Here is a 20,023-nt window from a genome sequence, read left to right as displayed (position 1 = left end):
CACAACTTGCAATCAACTGCCCTGCTCTGAGGGCAAGCACACACGTGTCTGCCCAGCACCAATTTTTAACAATAAAAGTAAGCAAACTCAAAAAATACAAATTTTTCAAACTCATTTGCCCAACAGGCTGTCAATGAGATTTTCTGCACTGGCCCTTTAAGATAGAGCCTGTGTCTCCGACAGCTCTATCTCTTTCTTGTGGACAGAAACCTTGGCTCTTTTCACCACCAAATGCTGTGTGCGTGCCTCTTTCAGGCTCTGGGGTTCTAGGCTGGGACACCCGGCTTGGGGCTGAGGACCCTTTCCTCTCAGGATGAACCTCCCACAGTAAGAGTCCCTCTGGACCGTCAGCCACTGACTCCTGGGAGCAGGGCAGCCCTTTCAGTGGCTCCATCCTTCCTACCAGTGTCAGTGTGGCTTCTGTGACTTCTCGGTTATAGACTCCTCTTCGTTTACTCCAAAGTTGGTTTTTGAAGATGATTGTTCTTAAATTCATTTGTGATCCAATTTAGTGTTGGGAGGTGGCAGTTGGAACACCCACCTACTCCATCACCATCTTGGAATTTCTTGATGACTTTATATGTTTTTTATTTTTATTATAGTTCTCATATGTTATATTAATTTCAGGTATTAAAAACACTGATAGGACATTTACATACCTTACACAGTGATCACCATAGCAAGTCTAGTAACCACCAGGGACTTTGCAGTTATGAAGATAGTATTGACTATGTTGCCTGGACTGTACATTAAATCCAGGGACTCAATGTTATAGCAGGGACATTGCACTTCTTTTTTTTTTTTTTGTATTTTTCTGAAGCTGGAAACGGGGAGAGACAGTCAGACAGACTCTCGCATGCGCACGACAGGGATCCACCCGGCACGCCTACCAGGGGGCGACCCTCTGCCCACCAGGGGGTGATGCTCTGCCCCTCCGGGGCGTCGCTCTGTTGTGACCAGAGCCACTCTAGCGCCTGGAGCAGAGGGCAAGAAGCCATCTCCAGTGCCCGGGCCATCTTTGCTCCATTGGATCCTTGGCTGCGGGAGGGGAAGAGAGAGACAGAGAGGAAAGAGAGGGGGAAGGGTGGAGAAGCAGATGGGCGCTTCTCCTGTGTGCCCTGGCCAGGAATCGAACCCGGGACTTCTGCACGCCAGGCTGACGCTCTACACTGAGCCAACCGGCTAGGGCCGACATTGCACTTCTTAATCCCTTTCCCCTTTTCCATGTGTCCCCACAAACCCTCCCATCCAGCGTCCTCAGTTTGATCTTTGTTTCAGTAAGTTTGTACGGATTTGTTTTGTTTGTTCTTTTGTTTTTCATATTCCACATAGGAGTGAAATCAGATGGTATTTGTCTTTCTCTAATTCATTTCCTTTAGCATGATACTATCTAGGTGTACCCATTGTTGTCCCAAACGACAAGAGTCCATTTTCTTTTCTTCCTTTTTTTTTTTCCTTCCTTTTTCTTTCTTTCCTTCCTTCCTTCCTTCCTTCCTTCCTTCCTTCCTTCCTTCCTTCCTTCCTTCCTTCCTTCCTTCCTTTCTTCCTTCCTTCCTTCCTTCCTTCCTTTTTCCTTTTATGGCCACATGATACTTCATTGAAACTGTGTTTCCGTCTTCTGTGTCCAGCCATTTCTCCATGGGCACTTACTTAGGTTGCCTCCATAGTTCAGCTATTGTCAGTAATTCTGCAATGAACATAGGGGTGCATATGCATCATTTTGAATTTATTTTTGTTTTATTCGCATAAATATTAAGAGGTGAGGTGGGATAGCTGGGTCGTAAGACAGTTCTATTATTTATTATTTAGAGGAACTGCCATACTGTTTCCCACTGTGGCTGGACCAGTTTCCATTCCCATCAGCAGGGCAGTAGGGTTCCCTTTCCTGCACACTCTTGCCGGCACTCACTGTGTGTTGTTACGTTGGGGATACTCATCCTGACAGGTGTGAGGGGATAACCTATGTGCATTTCCCTAATGATGAGTGATGTTGAGCATATTTTATCCGCCTGTCAGCCATCTGTATGATCTGTATATGCTTGGGGAAGTGTCTGTTCGGGTCCTCTGTCCATTTTTAAATTAGAGTGTTTGTTTTTTCAGTACTAAGTTGTATGTGTTTGCTACATACTTTGCATATTAACCCCTTATCGAATGTGTCATTTGCAAAATTCTTCCCTTTCAGCAGGTTGACTTGTCATTTTCTCAGTGGTTTTCTTCACTGTGGAATAACATAAATTTTAGGATTATTTGTTCTAGTTCTTTGAGAAATGTCATTAATATATTGATAGGGATTGCATTGAATGTATAGGTTGCTCTGGGTTATGGACACTTTAATGACGGTAACTTTTCTATGAACAGGCATACCCTTTGACTTATCTGTCTCTTCTTTAATGTTCTTTTTGATGTCTTTAGTGACAGGAGACACTTGTTTGTGAACACAACTCTAACACCCACCAGGCACATAGCTTCAAGGAGAAAATGGACTGAACTGTGAAGCTTGGTGCCTGTGACACAGTCTGGTATCAGCTTTGTGCCTCTGACCCTCCACACCTCTATGTCCCCAGAACCCACGGTGGTGTTTGCCAAGGTGAAGCCGGCACACAATCAGGTGAAGGCGGTGGCGGGGGCCAACACCACTCTGAGCTGTGAGGTGGCCCAGGCACAGACGCAGGTGACGTGGTACAAGGATGGCAAAAAGCTGAGTGGAAGCTCGAAAGTGCACGTGGAGGCCACAGGCTGCAGCCGTCAGCTGGTGCTGCAGCAGGCGGGGAAGGCGGACAGCGGGGAGTACAGCTGTGAGGCTGGTGGCCAGAGGGTCACCTTCCACCTGGACGTCACAGGTCAGTTCTTTGCTAGCACTAACTTAGCCTTATGTGTAGATAATGATGACAGTCAGACACAACCGGGGCTGTTTCCACTAGACCTTGTCTTTTTCAAACCTTCTGTTCTCTACCGCCCAACTCATACCAGTGGCTGGACCAGGGGAGGCAGGATGAGCAGGATGAGCAGGGTGTGAACAGAAGGGAGAGGTGTTCCTGGACACCCTGAGAGGTGCCCCACAAAGTTTGCCTCAGCCAGCGTTCCCAACACCTGCTTAAGCCTTCCAGGTGCTCCTCGGTGACTGGGACTCTGGCTCTCCCGTTCACTTGAAATCCGTAGTAGACTGTGTGTCTCTTACTGTATTATGTGAATATCCTCCTCTCGATGTCCTGGTAGCTCCCAGATGCCCACGTGCAGCAGCACATGCAGTCCACTCTAGGGAGACATGTTTGGTCATGTTAAACCAGGGTCAGGGGAGGTTCCTACCACCCAGTGGTACTGGGTCTCTGTCAGGACTAAAGAGTGGGTTAGCAAATTTTAGTTATTTAGGACAGTGTTCCTTGCAGGTGGGTGTAGAGGTTACTGTATACTCACATGTTACAAAATCTACATCCATGTTGTCTTGCAGCATCTGTGCAAAGTGAACAAAGACCAGAGGTTTGCCAAGAATGTGTCAGGGACCTGAACCTGTGGGGTCTGGAATTCACTTTATCAAATGTGTTTTGGTTTCCTTTCATCTCCTGTTTCCTTTTGTCCCCTGTGTCGGAATCCCCTCAGAATCTCATGTGTAGGTCTAGACTTGGAAAGGGGTAAGGAGCTTCTCCCACACCAAGTGCTTTGTTGAAGACCAGTTATTATAGTGCTACCCCTGACTGTTCGTATTTATTTCATAGTATTGCCTCATGACTCATGTGTGTTTCCCCTTCTAGCTGGTTCCTGGAGATGTTTGTGAACTAACTTTATTTCATTTTGTTAAGAGAGATTAACCTGAAATTGAAGTGGGCTGTTTATTTATTGGTCTCTTTGTTCATCATGCAAATTAGCAGAGCCTGGGTCAAATTAGTCTCCAATGGATTCAGGTGCAGAGAAAGATGACCAACCAATGCCCCCAGGCATGAGGGATCAGCTGCTTCCTATAGACAATCATAGTGGTGCTTGCTGGGGCAGCATTCTGCCTCCACAGGACTTGGCATTCCAAAGTCCACACCAAAGACTTGTCTCAAGGCTGCAGTTTAATCTCTGGGCCATTTTCTTCAAAGTAGTCCCCTCCAGGAGTCCAGTGGGTGTGGCCCCAGAGATGTGGTCTGCTTGCAATCCTGACGTTTTCTTCTGAGTCTCCTGTGAGGTAGAAGCACCAATCAGTCTTGGGAGCGTGCAGGAAGGAGAGCAGGCGGTGCTCTGGCCTCAACACCAGAAATCTGAGTCACTGACATGCCCCCCAGAATGACCCAGTCTCCAAGGGTGAGGCTGGAATAACTCCCAAGGTTGAGGCAGTTGGTTTTCCCCAGGCTGATGCCTCTCAGAAATGACTTCTCCATCTAAGAAAGATGGTGACTGAGGTATTGGAGAATGACTCAGCACAGGGGTTCTGGTGGCTGTCCCCCACAGTGTTTTACCCTGGGCCTCCAGATTCACACTCTCCTCACAGAACTCTAGTCCTCTCAGCCGTCCCTTTGCAAGGGCCCCGGGTAAGTGGCTGTGCATGGCCAGTGACTGCCACTGTTGTGGTCATGCAGGTTCCCTTTGAGTTTGGACAGACAGTAAAGAAATAGTGGAGCCAAAAATGGTGGGCCATTGTGTTTATTACAGTCTCGCACCAGCGGACAAGCAAACACACAGGGAAAACCGCTTCCCCCTCCCAAAGCTCTGACACATTCTTTAGTTCCACAACCTGGAGAATCTCCTCTGGTTCCTCCTTGAAACAAAGGCCCCCACAAGCCTCAGTGGAGCTCCCAAAGCCCCTCAGTTCTGGTTTCGCATTTACACTCCTTCTCTCCCGCAAAAAAATAGTTTCTTCTTCAGTACTCTGCATTCTTTTGTCTCTCCCTGCAAAACTGCCCTGCCCACAAAGACTCCTCCTCTAGCAAACATTAGCAAAACAATGGACCCTCCCAAGCAGGAGTGCAATCCACAACTTGCAATCAACTGCCCTGCTCTGAGGGCAAGCACACACGTGGCTGCCCATCACCATTTTTTAACAATAAAAGTAAGCAAACTCAAAAAATACAAATTTTTCAAACTCATTTGCCCAACAGGCTGTCAATGAGATTTTCTGCACTGGCCCTTTAAGATAGAGCCTGTGTCTCCGACAGCTCTATCTCTTTCTTGTGGACAGAAACCTTGGCTCTTTTCACCACCAAATGCTGTGTGCATGCCTCTTTCAGGCTCTGGGGTTCTAGGTTGGGACACTCGGCTTGGGGCTGAGGACCCTTCCCTCTCAGGATGAACCTCCCACAGTAAGAGTCCCTCTGGACCGTCAGCCACTGACTCCTGGGAGCAGGGCAGCCCTTTCAGTGGCTCCATCCTTCCTACCAGTCTCGGTGTGGCTTCTGTGACTTCTTGGTTATAGACTCCTCTTCGTTTAGTCCAAAGTTGGTTTTTGAAGATGATTGTTCTTAAATTCATTTGTGATCCAATTTGGTGTTGGGAGGTGGCAGTTGGAACACTCACCTACTCCATCACCATCTTGGAATTTCTTGATGACGTTATATATTTTTTATTTTTATTAGTTGGCATACGTTATATTAATTTTAGGTATTAAAAACACTGATAGGACATTTACATACCTTACAAAGTGATCACCATAGCAAGTCTAGTAACCACCAGGGACTTTGCAGTTATGAAGATAGTATTGACTATGTTGCCTGGACTTTACATTAAATTCCAGGGATTTAATGTTATAGCAGGGACATTGCACTTCTTAATCCCTTTCCCCTTTTCCATGTGTCCCTGCAAACCCTCCCATCCGGGTTTCTGAATTTGATCTTTGTGTCTGTGAGTTTGTACCGGCTTTGTTTTGTTTGTTCTTTTTTTTTTCATATTCCACATAGGAGTGAAATCAGATGGTATTTGTCTTTCTCTAATTCATTTCCTTTAGCATGATACTATCTAGTTGTACCCATTGTTGTCCCAAACGACAAGAGTCCATTTTCTTCCTTCCTTTATTTCTTCCTTTCTTCCTTTCCCCTTCCTTCTTCCTTTCTTTCTTCCTTCTCTTTCTACTCTCTTTTTCTTCCTTTCTATTTCTTCCTTCTCCTTCCTTCCTTCCTTTTTTCCTTCCTTCCTTCCTTCCTTCCTTCCTTCCTTCCTTCCTTCCTTCCTTCCTTCCTTCCTTCCTTCCTTCCTTCCTTCCTTTTATGGCCACATGATACTCCATTGAAACTGTGTTCCCCCATCTTCTGTGTCCAGCCATTTCTCCATGGGCACTTACTTTGGTTGCCTCCATAGTTCCGCTATTGTCAGTAATTCTGCAATGAACATAGGGGTGCATATGCATCATTTTGAATTTATTTTTGTTTTATTCGCATAAATATTAAGAGGTGGGATAGCTGGGTCATAAGACAGTTCTATTATTTATTATTTAGAGGAACTGCCATACTGTTTCCCACTGTGACTGGACCAGTTTCCATTCCCATCAGCAGGGCAGTAGGGTTCCCTTTCCTGCACACTCTTGCCGGCACTCACTGTGTGTTGTTACGTTGGGGATACTCATCCTGACAGGTGTGAGGGGATAACCTATGTGCATTTCCCTAATGATGAGTGATGTTGAGCATATTTTATCCGCCTGTCAGCCATCTGTATGATCTGTATATGCTTGGGGAAGTGTCTGTTCGGGTCCTCTGTCCATTTTTAAATTGGAATGTTTGTTTTTTCAGTACTAAGTTATATGTGTTTGCTACATATTTGGATATTAACCCCTTATCAAATGTGTCATTTGCAAAATTCATTTTCAGCAGGTTGACTTGTCATTTTCTCAGTGGTTTTCTCCATTGTGGAATAACATAAATTTTAGGATTATTTGTTCTAGTTCTTTGAGAAATGTCATTAATATATTGATAGGGATTGCATTGAATGTATAGGTTGCTCTGGGTTATGGACACTTTAATGACGGTAACTTTTCTATGAACAGGCATACCCTTTGACTTATCTGTCTCTTCTTTAATGTTCTTTTTGATGTCTTTAGTGACAGGAGACACTTGTTTGTGAACACAACTCTAGCACCCACCAGGCACATAGCTTCAAGGAGAAAATGGACTGAACTGTGAAGCTTGGTGCCTGTGACACAGTCTGGTATCAGCTTTGTGCCTCTGACCCTCCACACCTCTATGTCCCCAGAGCCCACGGTGGTGTTTGCCAAGGAGAAGCCGGCACACAATCAGGTGAAGGCGGTGGCAGGGGCAAAAGCCACTCTGAGCTGCGAGGTGGCCCAGGCAGAGACGAAGGTGACGTGGTACAAGGATGGCAAGAAGCTGAGTGGAAGCTCAAAAGTGCACGTGGAGGCCACAGGCTGCAGCCGTCAGCTGGTGCTGCAGCAGGCTGGGAAGGCGGACAGTGGGGAGTACAGCTGTGAGGCTGGTGGCCAGAGGGTCACCTTCCACCTGGATGTCACAGGTCAGTTCTTTGCTGGCACTCACTTAGCCTTATGTGTAGATAATGATGACAGCCAGACACACTGGGGGCTGTTTCCACTAGACCTCGTCTTTTTCAAACCTTCTGTCTTCCACCGCCCAATTCATACCGGTGGATGGACCAGGGGAGGCAGGATGAGTAGGATGGGCAGGGTGTGAACAGAAGGGAGAGGTGTTCCTGGACACCCTGAGAGGTGCCCCACAAAGTTTGCCTCAGCCAGCGTTCCCAACACCTGCTTAAGCCTTCCAGGTGCTCCTCGGTGACTGGGACTCTGGCTTCCCCTTTCTGTTGAAATGCGTAGTAGACTGTGTGTCTCTTACTGTATTATGTGAATATCCTCCTCTCGATGTCCTGGTAGCTCCCAGATGCCCACGTGCAGCAGCACATGCAGTCCACTCTAGGGAGACATGTTTGAGTCATGTTAAACCAGGGTCAGGGGAGGTTCCTACCACCCAGTTGTACTGGGTCTCTGTCAGGACTAAAGAGTGGGTTAGCAAATTTTAGTTATTTAGGACAGTGTTCCTTGCAGGTGGGTGTAGAGGTTACTGTGTACTCACATGTTACAAAATCTACATCCATGTTGTCTTGCAACATCTGTACAAAGTGAACAAAGACCAGAGGATTGGCAAGAGTGTGTCAGGGACCTGAACCTGTGGGGTCTGGAATTCTCTTTATCAAATGTGTTTTGGTTTCCTTTCATCTCCTGTTTTCTTTTGTCCCCTGTGTCGGAATCCCCTCAGAATCTCATGTGTAGGTCTAGACTTGGAAAGGGGTAAGGAGCTTCTCCCACACCGAGTGCTTTGTTGAAGACCAGTTATTATAGTGCTACCCCTGACTGTTAGTATTTATTTCATAGTATTGCCTCATGACTCATGTGTGTTTCCCCTTCTAGCTGGTTCCTGGAGATGTTTGTGAACTAACTTTATTTCATTTTGTTAAGAGAGATTAACCTGAAATTGAAGCGGGCTGTTTATTTATTGGTCTCTTTGCTCATCATGCAAATTAGCAGAGCCTGGGTCATATTAGTCTACAATGGATTCAGGTGCAGAGAAAGATGACCAACCGATGCCCCCCAGGTATGAGGGAGCAGTTGCTTCCTATAGACAATCATAGTAGTGCTTGCTGGGGCAGCATTCTGCCTCCACAGGACTTGGCATTCCAAAGTCCAAACCAAAGACTTGTCTCAAGGCTGCAGTTTAATCTCTGGGCCATTTTCTTCAAAGTAGTCCCCTCCAGGAGTCCAGTGGGTGTGGCCTCTGAGACCCAGAGATGTGGTCTGCTTGCAATCCTGACATTTTCTACTGAATCTCCTGTGAGGTAGAAGCACCAATCAGTCTTGGGAGCAGGCAGGAAGGAGAGCAGGCGGTGCTCTGGCCTCAACACCAGAAATCTGAGTCACTGACATGCCCCCCAGAATGATCCAGTCTCCATGGGTGAGGCTGGAATAACTCCCAAGGTTGAGGCAGTTGGTTTTACCCAGCCTGATGCCTCTCAGAAGGGACTGCTCCATCTAAGAAAGATGGTGACTGAGGTATTGGAGAATGACTCAGCACAGGGGTTCTGGTGGCTGTCCCCCACAGTGTTTTACCCTGGGCCTCCAGATTCACACTCTCCTCACAGAACTCTAGCCCTCTCAGCCGTCCCTTTGCAAGGGCCCCGGGTAAGTGGCTGTGTATGGCCAGTGACTGCCACTGTTGTGGTCATGCAGGTTCCCTTTGAGTTTGGACAGACAGTAAAGAAACAGTGGAGCCAAGAAATGGTGGGCCATTGTGTTTATTACAGTCTCGAACCAGCGGACAAGCAAACACACAGGGAAAACCGCTTCCCCCTCCCAAAGCCCTGACACATTCTTTAGTTCCACAACCTGGAGAATCTTCTCTGGTTCCTCCTGGAATCAAAGGCCCCCACAAGCCTCAGTGGAGCTCCCAAAGCCCCTCAGTTCTGGTTCCACATCTGCACTCCTTCTCTCCCGCAAAAAAATAGTTTCTTCTTCAGTACTCTGCATTCCTTTGTCTCTCCCTGCAAAACTGCCCTGCCCACGAAGACTCCTCCCCTAGCAAACATTAGCAAAACAATAGCCCCTCCCAAACAGGAGTGGAATCACAACTTGCAATCAACTGCCCTGCTCTGAGGGCAAGCACACAGGTGGCTGCCCAGCACCATTTTTTAACTATAAAAGTAAGCAAACTCAAAAAATACAAATTTTTCAAACTCATTTGCCCAACAGGCTGTCAATGAGATTTTCTGCACTGGCCCTTTAAGATAGAGCCTGTGTCTCCGACAGCTCTATCTCTTTCTTGTGGATAGAAACCTTGGCTCTTTTCACCACCAAATGCTGTGTGCATGCCTCTTTCAGGCTCTGGGGTTCTAGGCTGGGACACCTGTCTTGGGGCTGAGGACCGTTTCCTCTCAGGATGAATCTCCCGACAGTAAGAGTCCCTCTGAACCAGGGGTCTCCAAACTAGGGCCCACGGGCCACATGCGGCCCCCTGAGGCCATTTATCCGGCCCCGCCGCACTTCTGGAAGGGTACGTCTTTCATTGGTGGCCAATGAGAGGAGCATAGTTCCCTTTGAAATATTGGTCAGTTTGTTGATTTAAATTTACTTGTTCTTTATTTTAAATATTGTATTTGTTCCCGTTTTGATTTTTACTTTAAAATAAGATATGTGCAGTGTGCATAGGTATTTGTTCATAGTTTTTTTTATAGTCTGGCCCTCCAACTGTCTGAGGGACAGTGAACTGGCCCCCTGTGTAAAAAGTTTGGGGACCCCTGTTCTGGACCGTCAGCCACTGACTCCTGGGAGCAGGGCAGCCCTTTCAGTGGCTCCATCCTTCCTACCAGTGTCAGTGTGGCTTCTGTGACTTCTCGGTTATAGACTCCTCTTCGTTTAGTCCAAAGTTGGTTTTTGAAGATGATTGCTCTTAAATTCATTTGTGATCCAATTTAGTGTTGGGAGGTGGCAGTTGGAACACCCACCTACTCCATCACCATCTTGGAATTTCTTGATGACTTTATATATTTTTTATTTTTATTATAGTTGGCGTACGTTATATTAATTTTAGGTATTAAAAACACTGATAGGACATTTACATACCTTACACAGTGATCACCATAGCAAGTCTAGTAACCACCAGGGACTTTGCAGTTATGAAGATAGTATTGACTATGTTGCCTGGACTGTACATTAAATTCCAGGGACTTAATGTTATAGCAGGGACATTGCACTTCTTAATCCCTTTCCCCTTTTCCATGTGTCCCCACAAACCCTCCCATTCGGGGTCCTGAGTTTGATCTTTGTGTCTGTGAGTTTGTACCAGCTTTGTTTTGTTTGTTCTTTTGTTTTTCATATTCCACGTAGGAGTGAAATCAGATGGTATTTGTCTTTCTCTAATTCATTTCCTTTAGCATGATACTATCTAGGTGTACCCATTGTTGTCCCAAACGACAAGAGTCTATTTTCTTTTCTTCCTTCCTTTCCCCTTCCTTCTTCCTTCTCTTTCTTCTCTCTCTCTCTTTTTTTTCCTTTCTATTTCTTCCTTCCCCTTCCTTCCTTCCTTCCTTCCTTCTTTCCTTCCTTTTTTCCTCCCTTCCTTCCTTCCTTCCTTCCTTCCTTCCTTCCTTCCTTCCTTCCTTCCTTCCTTCCTTCCTTCCTTCCTTTTATGGCCACATGATACTCCATTGAAACTGTGTTCCCATCTTCTGTGTCCAGCCATTTCTCCATGGGCACTTACTTAGGTTGCCTCCATAGTTCAGCTATTGTCAGTAATTCTGCAATGAACATAAGGGTGCATATGCATCACTTTGAATTTATTTATTTTTTTCACATAAATATTAAGAGGTGAAGTGTTATAGCTGGGTCATAAGACAGTTCTATTATTTATTATTTAGAGGAACTGACATACTGTTTCCCACTGTGGCTGGACCAGTCTGCATTCCCACCAGCAGTGCAGGAGGGTTCCCTTTCCTGCACACCCTTGCTGGCACTCACTGTGTGTTGTTACGTTGGGGATACTCATCCTGACAGGTGTGAGGGGATACCCCATGTGCATTTCCCTAATGATGAGTGATGTTGAGCATCTTTTATCTGCCTGTCAGCCATCTGTATGATCTGTATATTTCCTTGGGGAAGTGTCAGTTTGGGTCCTCTGTTCATTTTTAAATTAGAGTGTTTGTTTTTTCAGTACTAAGTTGTATGTGTTTGCTACATACTTTGGATATTAACCCCTTATCAAATGTGTCATTTGCAAAATTCATTTTCAGCAGGTTGACTTGTCATTTTCTCAGTGGTTTTCTTCACTGTGGAATAACATAAATTTTAGGATTATTTGTTCTAGTTCTTTGAGAAATGTCATTAATATATTGATAGGGATTGCATTGAATGTATAGGTTGCTCTGGGTTATGGACACTTTAATGACGTTAACTTTTCTATGAACAGGCATACCCTTTGACTTATCTGTCTCTTCTTTAATGTTCTTTTTGATGTCTTTAGTGACAGGAGACACTTGTTTGTGAACACAACTCTAACACCCACCAGGCACATAGCTTCAAGGAGAAAATGGACTGAACTGTGAAGCTTGGTGCCTGTGACACAGTCTGGTATCAGCTTTGTGCCTCTGACCCTCCACACCTCTATGTCCCCAGAGCCCACGGTGGTGTTTGCCAAGGAGAAGCCGGCACACAATCAGGTGAAGGCGGTGGCAGGGGCAAAAGCCACTCTGAGCTGCGAGGTGGCCCAGGCAGAGACGAAGGTGACGTGGTACAAGGATGGCAAGAAGCTGAGTGGAAGCTCGAAAGTGCACGTGGAGGCCACAGGCTGCAGCCGTCAGCTGGTGCTGCAGCAGGCGGGGAAGGCAGACAGTGGGGAGTACAGCTGTGAGGCTGGTGGCCAGAGGGTCACCTTCCACCTGGACGTCACAGGTCAGTTCTTTGCTGGCACTAACTTAGCCTTAGTGTAGATAATGATGACAGCCAGACACACTGGGGGCTGTTTCCACTAGACCTTGTCTTTTTCAAACCTTCTGTCCTTTACCGCCCAATTCATACCCGTGGCTGGACCAGGGGAGGCAGGATGAGCAGGATGAGCAGGATGGGCAGGGTGTGAACAGAAGGGAGAGGTGTTCCTGGACACCCTGAGAGGTGCCCCACAAAGTTTGCCTCAGCCAGCGTTCCCAACACCTGCTTAAGCCTTCCAGGTGCTCCTCGGTGACAGGGACTCTGGCTCTCCCTTTCACTTGAAATCCGTAGTAGACTGTGTATCTCTTACTGTATTATGTGAATATCCTCCTCTCGATGTCCTGGTAGCTCCCAGATGCCCACATGCAGCAGCACATGCAGTCCACTCTAGGGAGACATGTTTGAGTCATGTTAAACCAGGGTCAGGGGAAGTTCCTACCACCCAGTTGTACTGGGTCTCTGTCAGGACTAAAGAGTGGGTTAGCAAATTTTAGTTATTTAGGACAGTGTTCCTTGCAGGTGGGTGTAGAGGTTACTGTGTACTCACATGTTACAAAATCTACATCCATGTTGTCTTGCAACATCTGTACAAAGTGAACAAAGACCAGAAGATTGGCAAGAGTGTGTCAGGGACCCGAACCTGTGGGGTCTGGAATTCTCTTTATCAAATGTGTTTTGGTTTCCTTTCATCCCCTGTTTCCTTTTGTCCCCTGTGTCGGAATCCCCTCAGAATCTCATGTGTAGGTCTAGACTTGGAAAGGCGTAAAGAGCTTCTCCCACACTAAGTGCTTTGTTGAAGACCAGTTATTATAGTGCTACCCCTGACTGTTAGTATTTATTTCATAGTATTGCCTCATGACTCATGTGTGTTTCCCCTTCTAGCTGGTTCCTAGAGATGTTTGTGAACTAATTTTATTTCATTTTGTTAAGAGAGATTAACCTGAAATTGAAGTGGGCTGTTTATTTATTGGTCTCTTTGCTCATCATGCAATTTAGCAGAGCCTGGGTCGTATTAGTCTACAATGGATTCAGGTGCAGAGAAAGATGACCAACCGATGCCCCCCAGGCATGAGGGATCATCTGCTTCCTATAGACAATCATAGTAGTGCTTGCTGGGGCAGCATTCTGCCCCCACAGGACTTGGCATTCGGAAGTCCACACCAAAGACTTGTCTCAAGGCTGCAGTTTAATCTCTGGGCCATTTTCTTCAAAGTAGTCCCCTCCAGGAGTCCAGTGGGTGTGGCCTCTGAGACCCAGAGATGTGGTCTGCTTGCAATCCTGATATTTTCTACTGAGTCTCCTGTGAGGTAGAAGCACCAATCAGTCTTGGGAGCAGGCAGGAAGGAGAGCAGGCGGTGCTCTGGCCTCAACACCAGAAATCTGAGTCACTGACATGCCCCCCAGAATGATCCAGTCTCCATGAGTGAGGCTGGAATAACTCCCAAGGTTGAGGCAGTTGGTTTTCCCCAGGCTGATGCCTCTCAGAAGGGACTGCTCCATCTAAGAAAGATGGTGACTGAGGTATTGGAGAATGACTCAGCACAGGGGTTCTGGTGGATGTCCCCTACAGTGTTTTACCCTGGGCCTTCTGATTCACACTCTCCTCACAGAACTCTAGTCCTCTCAGCCGTCCCTTTGCAAGGGCCCCGGGTAAGTGGCTGTGTATGGCCAGTGACTGCCACTGTTGTGGTCATGCAGGTTCCCACTGAATTTGGACAGACAATAAAGAAACAGTGGAGCCAAGAAATGGTGGGCCATTGTGTTTATTACAGTCTCGCACCAGCGGACAAGCAAACACACAGGGAAACTGCTTCCCTCTCCCAAAGCCCTGACACATTCTTTAGTTCCACAAGCTGGAGAATCACCTCTGGTTCCTCCTGGAATCAAAGGCCCCCACAAGCCTCAGTGGAGCTCCCAAAGCCCCTCAATTCTGGTTCCACATCTGCACTCCTTCTTCTCTCCCGCAAAAAAATAGTTTCTTCTTCATTACTCTTCATTCCTTTGTCTCTCCCTGCAAAACTGCCCTGCCCACAAAGACTCCTCCCCTAGCAAACATTAGCAAAACAATAGCCCCTCCCAAGCAGGAGTACAATCCACAACTTGCAATCATGGACAAGCACACAGGTGACTTCCCAGCACCATTTATTTTTTGTTTTTTTTTTTAATAATTTTATTTTTAATGGGGCGACATCAATAAATCAGGATACATATATTCAAAGATAACAACTCCAGGTTATCTTGTTCACTTATGTTGCATACCCATCACCCAAAGTCAGATTGTCCTCTGTCACCTTCTATCTAGTTTTCTTTGTACCCCCCCCCTTGTAGCCACCACACTCTTATCAATGTCTCTTAGTTTCACTTTTAAGTCCCACCAACATATGGAATAATGCAGTTCCTGGTTTTTTCTGATTTACTTATTTCACTTCGTATAATGTTATCAAGATCCCACCATTTTGCTTTAAATGATCCGATGTCATCATTTCTTATGGCTGAGTAGTATTCCATAGTGTATATGTACCACATCTTCTTTATCCAGTCATCTATTGACGGGCTTTTTGGTTGTTTCCATGTCCTGGCCACTGTGAACAATGCTGCAATGAACATGGGGCTGCATGTGTCTTTACGTATCAATGTTTCTGAGTTTTTGGGGTATATACCCAGTAGAGGGATTGCTGGGTCATAAGGTAGTTTTATTTTTAGTTTTTTGAGGAACCACCATACTTTCTTCCATAATGGTTGTACTACTTTACATTCTCACCAACAGTGGATTAGGGTTCCTTTTTCTCCACATCCTCTCCAACATTTGCTATTACCTGTCTTGTTAATAATAGCTAATCTAACAGGTGTGAGGTGGTATCTCATTGCAGTTTTGATTTGCATTTCTCTAATAACTAAAGAAGATGAGCATCTTTTCATATATCTGTTGGCCATTTGTATTTCTTCCTGGGAGAAGTGTCTGTTCATGTCCTCTTCCCATTTTTTTATGGGATTGTTTGTTTGTTTGTTGTTGAGTTTTATGATTTCTTTGTATATTTGGATATTAGGCCCTTATCTGAGCTGTTGTTTGAAAATATCATTTCCCATTTAGTTGGCTGTCTGTTTATTTTGTTATCAGTTTCTCTTGCTGAGCAAAAACTTCTTAGTCTGATGTAGTGCCATTCATTAATTTTTGCCTTCACTTCTCTTACCATTGGAGTCAAATTCATAAAATGCTCTTTAAAGCCCAGGTCCATGAGTTTAGTACCTATGTCTTCTATGTACTTAATTGTTTCAGGTCTTATGTTTAGATCTTTGATCCATTTTGAGTTAATTTTAGTACAGGGGGATAGACTGTAGTCCAGTTTCATTCTTTTGCATGTGGCTTTCCAGTTTTCCCAGCACCATTTATTGAAGAGGCTTTCTTTTCTCCATTGTGTGTTTTTGGCCCCTTTATCAAAAATTATTTGACTGTATATATGTGGTTTTATTTCTGGGTTTTCTATTCTGTTCCATTGGTTTGAGTGTCTATTTTTCTGCTAATACCATGCTGTTTTGATTGTCGCCAGCACCATTTTTTAACAATAAAAGTAAGCAAACTCAAAAAATACAGATTTTCCAAACTCATTTGCCCAACAGGCTGTCAATGAGATTTTCTGCACTGGCCCTTTAAGATAGAGCCTGTGTCTGCGACAGCTCTATCTCTTTCTTGTGGACAGAAACCTTGGCTCTTTTCACCACCAAATGCTGTGTGCGTGCCTCTTTCAGGCTCTGGGGCTCTAGGCTGGGACACCCGGCTTGGGGCTGAGGACCCTTCCCTCTCAGGATGAACCTCCCCACAGTAAGAGTCCCTCTGGACCCTCAGCCACTGACTCCTGGGAGCAGGGCAGCCCTTCCAGAGTCTCCATCCTTCCTACCAGTGTCAGTGTGGATTTTGTGACTTCTCGGTTATAGATTCCTCTTCGTTTAGTCCAAAGTTGGTTTTTGAAGATGATTGTTCTTAAATTCATTTGTGATCCAATTTGGTGTTGGGAGGTGGCAGTTGGAACATCCACCTACTCCATCACCATCTTGGAATTTCTTGATGACTTTATATATTTTTTATTTTTATTATAGTTGGCATACGTTATATTAATTTTAGGTATTAAAAACACTGATAGGACATTTACATACCTTACACAGTGATCACCATAGCAAGTCTAGTAACCACCAGGGACTTTGCAGTTATAAAGATAGTATTGACTATGTTGCCTGGACTGTACATTAAATCCAGGGACTTAATGTTATAGCAGGGACATTGCACTTCTTAATCCCTTTCCCCTTTTCCATGTGTCCCCACAAACCCTCCCATTCGGGGTCCTGAGTTTGATCTTTGTGTCTGTGAGTTTGTACCAGCTTTGTTTTGTTTGTTCTTTTGTTTTTCATATTCCACATAGGAGTGAAATCAGATGGTATTTGTCTTTCTCTAATTCATTTCCTTTAGCATGATACTATCTAGGTGTACCCATTGTTGTCCCAAACGACAAGAGTCCATTTTCTTTTCTTCCTTCCTTTTTTTTTCTTCCTTTCCCCTACTTTCTTCCTTCTCTTTCTTCTCTCTCTCTCTTTTTTTTCCTTTCTATTTCTTCCTTCCCCTTCCTTCCTTCCTTCCTTCCTTCCTTCCTTCCTTCCTTCCTTCCTTCCTTCCTTCCTTTTATGACCGCATGATACTCCATTGAAACTGTGTTCCCCCATCTTCTGTGTCCAGCCATTTCTCCATGGTCACTTACTTAGGTTGCCTCCATAGTTCAGCTATTGTCAGTAATTCTGCAATGAACATAGGGGTGTATATGCATCATTTTGAATTTATTTTTGTTTTTTTCACATAAATATTAAGAGGTGGGATAGCTGGGTCATAAGACAGTTCTATTATTTATTATTTAGAGGAACTGCCATACTGTTTCCCACTGTGACTGGACCAGTTTCCATTCCCATCAGCAGGGCAGTAGGGTTCCCTTTCCTGCACACCCTTGCCGGCACTCACTGTGTGTTGTTACGTTGGGGATACTCATCTTGACAGGTGTGAGTGGATACCCCATGTGCATTTCCCTAATGATGAGTGATGTTGAGCATCTTTTATCTGCCTGTCAGTCATCTGTATGATCTGTATATTTCCTTGGGGAAGTGTCTGTTCGGGTCCTCTGTCCATTTTTAAATTGGAGTGTTTGTTTTTTTGGTACTAAGTTGTATGTGTTTGCTACATACTTTGGATATTAACCCCTTATCAAATGTGTCATTTGCAAAATTCATTTTCAGCAGGTTGACTTGTCATTTTCTCAGTGGTTTTCTCCATTGTGGAATAACATAAATTTTAGGATTATTTGTTCTAGATCTTTGAGAAATGTCATTAATATATTGATACGGATTGCATTGAATGTATAGGTTGCTCTGGGTTATGGACACTTTAATGATGTTAACTCTTTTATGAGCAGGCATACCCTTTGACTTATCTGTCTCTTCTTTAATGTTCTTTTTGATGTCTTTAGTGACAGGAGACACTTGTTTGTGAACACAACTCTAACACCCACCAGGCACATAGCTTCAAGGAGAAAATGGACTGAACTGTGAAGCTTGGTGCCTGAGACACAGTCTGGTATCAGCTTTGTGCCTCTGACCCTCCACACCTCTATGTCCCCAGAGCCCACGGTGGTGTTTGCCAAGGAGAAGCCGGCACACAATCAGGTGAAGGCGGTGGCGGGGGCAAAAGCCACTCTGAGCTGCGAGGTGGCCCAGGCACAGACGCAGGTGACATGGTACAAGGACGGCAAAAAGCTGAGTGGAAGCTCGAAAGTGCACGTGGAGGCCACAGGCTGCAGCCGTCAGCTGGTGCTGCAGCAGGCGGGGAAGGCGGACAGCGGGGAGTACAGCTGTGAGGCTGGTGGCCAGAGGGTCACCTTCCACCTGGACGTCACAGGTCAGTTCTTTACTGGCACTCACTTAGCCTTATGTGTAGATAATGATGACAGCCAGACACACCCGGGACTGTTTCCACTAGACCTTGTCTTTTTCAAACCTTCTGTTCTCTACCGCCCAATTCATACTGGTGGCTGGACCAGGGGAGGCAGGATGAGCAGGATGGGCAGGGTGTGAACAGAAGGAAGAAGTGAAAAAAAAAAAAAAGAAGGAAGAAGTGTTCCTGGACACCCCGAGAGGTGCCCCACAAAGTTTGCCTCAGCCAGCGTTCCCAACACCTGCTTAAGCCTTCCAGGTGCTCCTTGGTGACTGGGAGTCTGGCTCTCCCTTTCACTTGAAATCCATAGGAGACTGTGTGTCTCTTACTGTATTATGTGAATATCCTCCTCTCGATGTCCTGGTAGCTCCCAGATGCCCACATGCAGCAGCATGTGAAGTCCATTCTGGGGAAACATGTTTGCGTCATGTTAAACGAGGGTCAGAGGGAGGTTCCTACAACCCAGTTGTACTGGGTCTCTCTCAAGACTAAAGAGTGGGTTAGCAAATTTAATTATTTAGGGCAGTGTTCCTTGCAGGTGGGTGTAGAGGTTACTGTATACTCACATGTTACAAAATCTACATCCATGTTGTCTTGCAACATCTGTACAAAGTGAACAAAGACCGGAGGATTGGCAAGAGTGTGTCAGGGACCCGAACCTGTGGGGTCTAGAATTCTCTTTGTCAAATGTGTTTTGGTTTTCTTTCATCTCCTGTTTCCTTTTGTCCCCTGTGTCGGAATCCCCTCAGAATCTCATGTGTAGATCTAGACTTGGAAAGGGGTAAGGAGCTTCTCCCACACCGAGTGCTTTGTTGAAGACCAGTTATTATAGTGCTAGCCCCTGACTGTTAGTATTTATTTCATAGTATTGCCTCATGACTCATTTGTGTTTCCCCTTCTAGCTGGTTTCTGGAGATATTTGTGAACTAATTTTATTTCATTTTGTTAAGAGAGATTAACCTGAAATTGAAGTGGGCTGTGGTCCCCACTGACTTCTGGGTGTCTCTGCAGAACAGTTTGGTGTTGTATCTGTATATAATAGTTTGTGGATGTGTATAGAAACCAAAAGAACCCTCTAGGCATTTTTTAAATGCAACTTTTGGTGAACATGATAAAGCATTTTATAGTAGTTTTGTCGACTAGCTCAGCAATGGAAGTGCACAAAAGAATGGCGCTACAGGACTTAAGAAAAACATATTAAAATAATACATATATCACTGAGACTTCCCAACAATCCATCGTAAAGCCTCACAGGAATAGCAGGTCTCGTTCTCCTTGCCACAGTCTCGAACTGCATAGCCCTTGGGAGTACAGTTGATCACAGTTCCATAGGAACCACTTAGTAGCAAGAGACTGTTAGGCCTGCAACAATCTTTCCAGTGCATATTTTTAATGGATGGAGTTCAAAGTGTGGTGATGGGCAGCTGTAGCACTGCCTGCAGCTAAGGGTCCTGGAAGATTAGTAAGTGAACGAATGAATGATATAGAAAAGGAAGCGGCATTGTCGGACAGTTTGCTGTAATTGAGAAAAATATTTAATAAGAGGTAAGTTAAAGATGATTTTAGTAAAGCTTTTTCAATCATTTTAGGGTCTCCATGCAAAAGAGAAAATAAAGAAGAGAGCTCATGTGTCATAATTCCCACTTTTG

At 45.2% G+C, this 20,023-nt stretch overlaps 1 protein-coding gene across 12 annotated transcripts in view; it reads left to right on the top strand.

Annotated features, from left to right (window-relative positions):
• Window positions 1-20,023, top strand: part of OBSCN (obscurin, cytoskeletal calmodulin and titin-interacting RhoGEF) — a 207,689-nt gene that overhangs the window by 100,918 nt on the left and 86,748 nt on the right. For 11 of the 12 annotated variants that reach the window (XM_066266225.1, XM_066266252.1, XM_066266217.1 and 8 more), the window contains 4 exons: window positions 2,565-2,840; window positions 7,156-7,431; window positions 12,095-12,370; window positions 18,063-18,338. In XM_066266225.1, the coding sequence (XP_066122322.1) occupies window positions 2,565-2,840; window positions 7,156-7,431; window positions 12,095-12,370; window positions 18,063-18,338 (1,104 nt within the window). The remainder of the gene's footprint in view (window positions 1-2,564; window positions 2,841-7,155; window positions 7,432-12,094; window positions 12,371-18,062; window positions 18,339-20,023) is intronic. The other variant, XM_066266233.1, reaches the window with a different exon arrangement.

This window comes from Saccopteryx bilineata, chromosome 1 (assembly GCF_036850765.1).
Source record: "Saccopteryx bilineata isolate mSacBil1 chromosome 1, mSacBil1_pri_phased_curated, whole genome shotgun sequence".
NCBI lineage: Eukaryota > Metazoa > Chordata > Mammalia > Chiroptera > Emballonuridae > Saccopteryx > Saccopteryx bilineata.
Note: the sequence above shows the minus strand (reverse complement) of the source record. Positions and strands in the feature narration are given on the sequence as shown.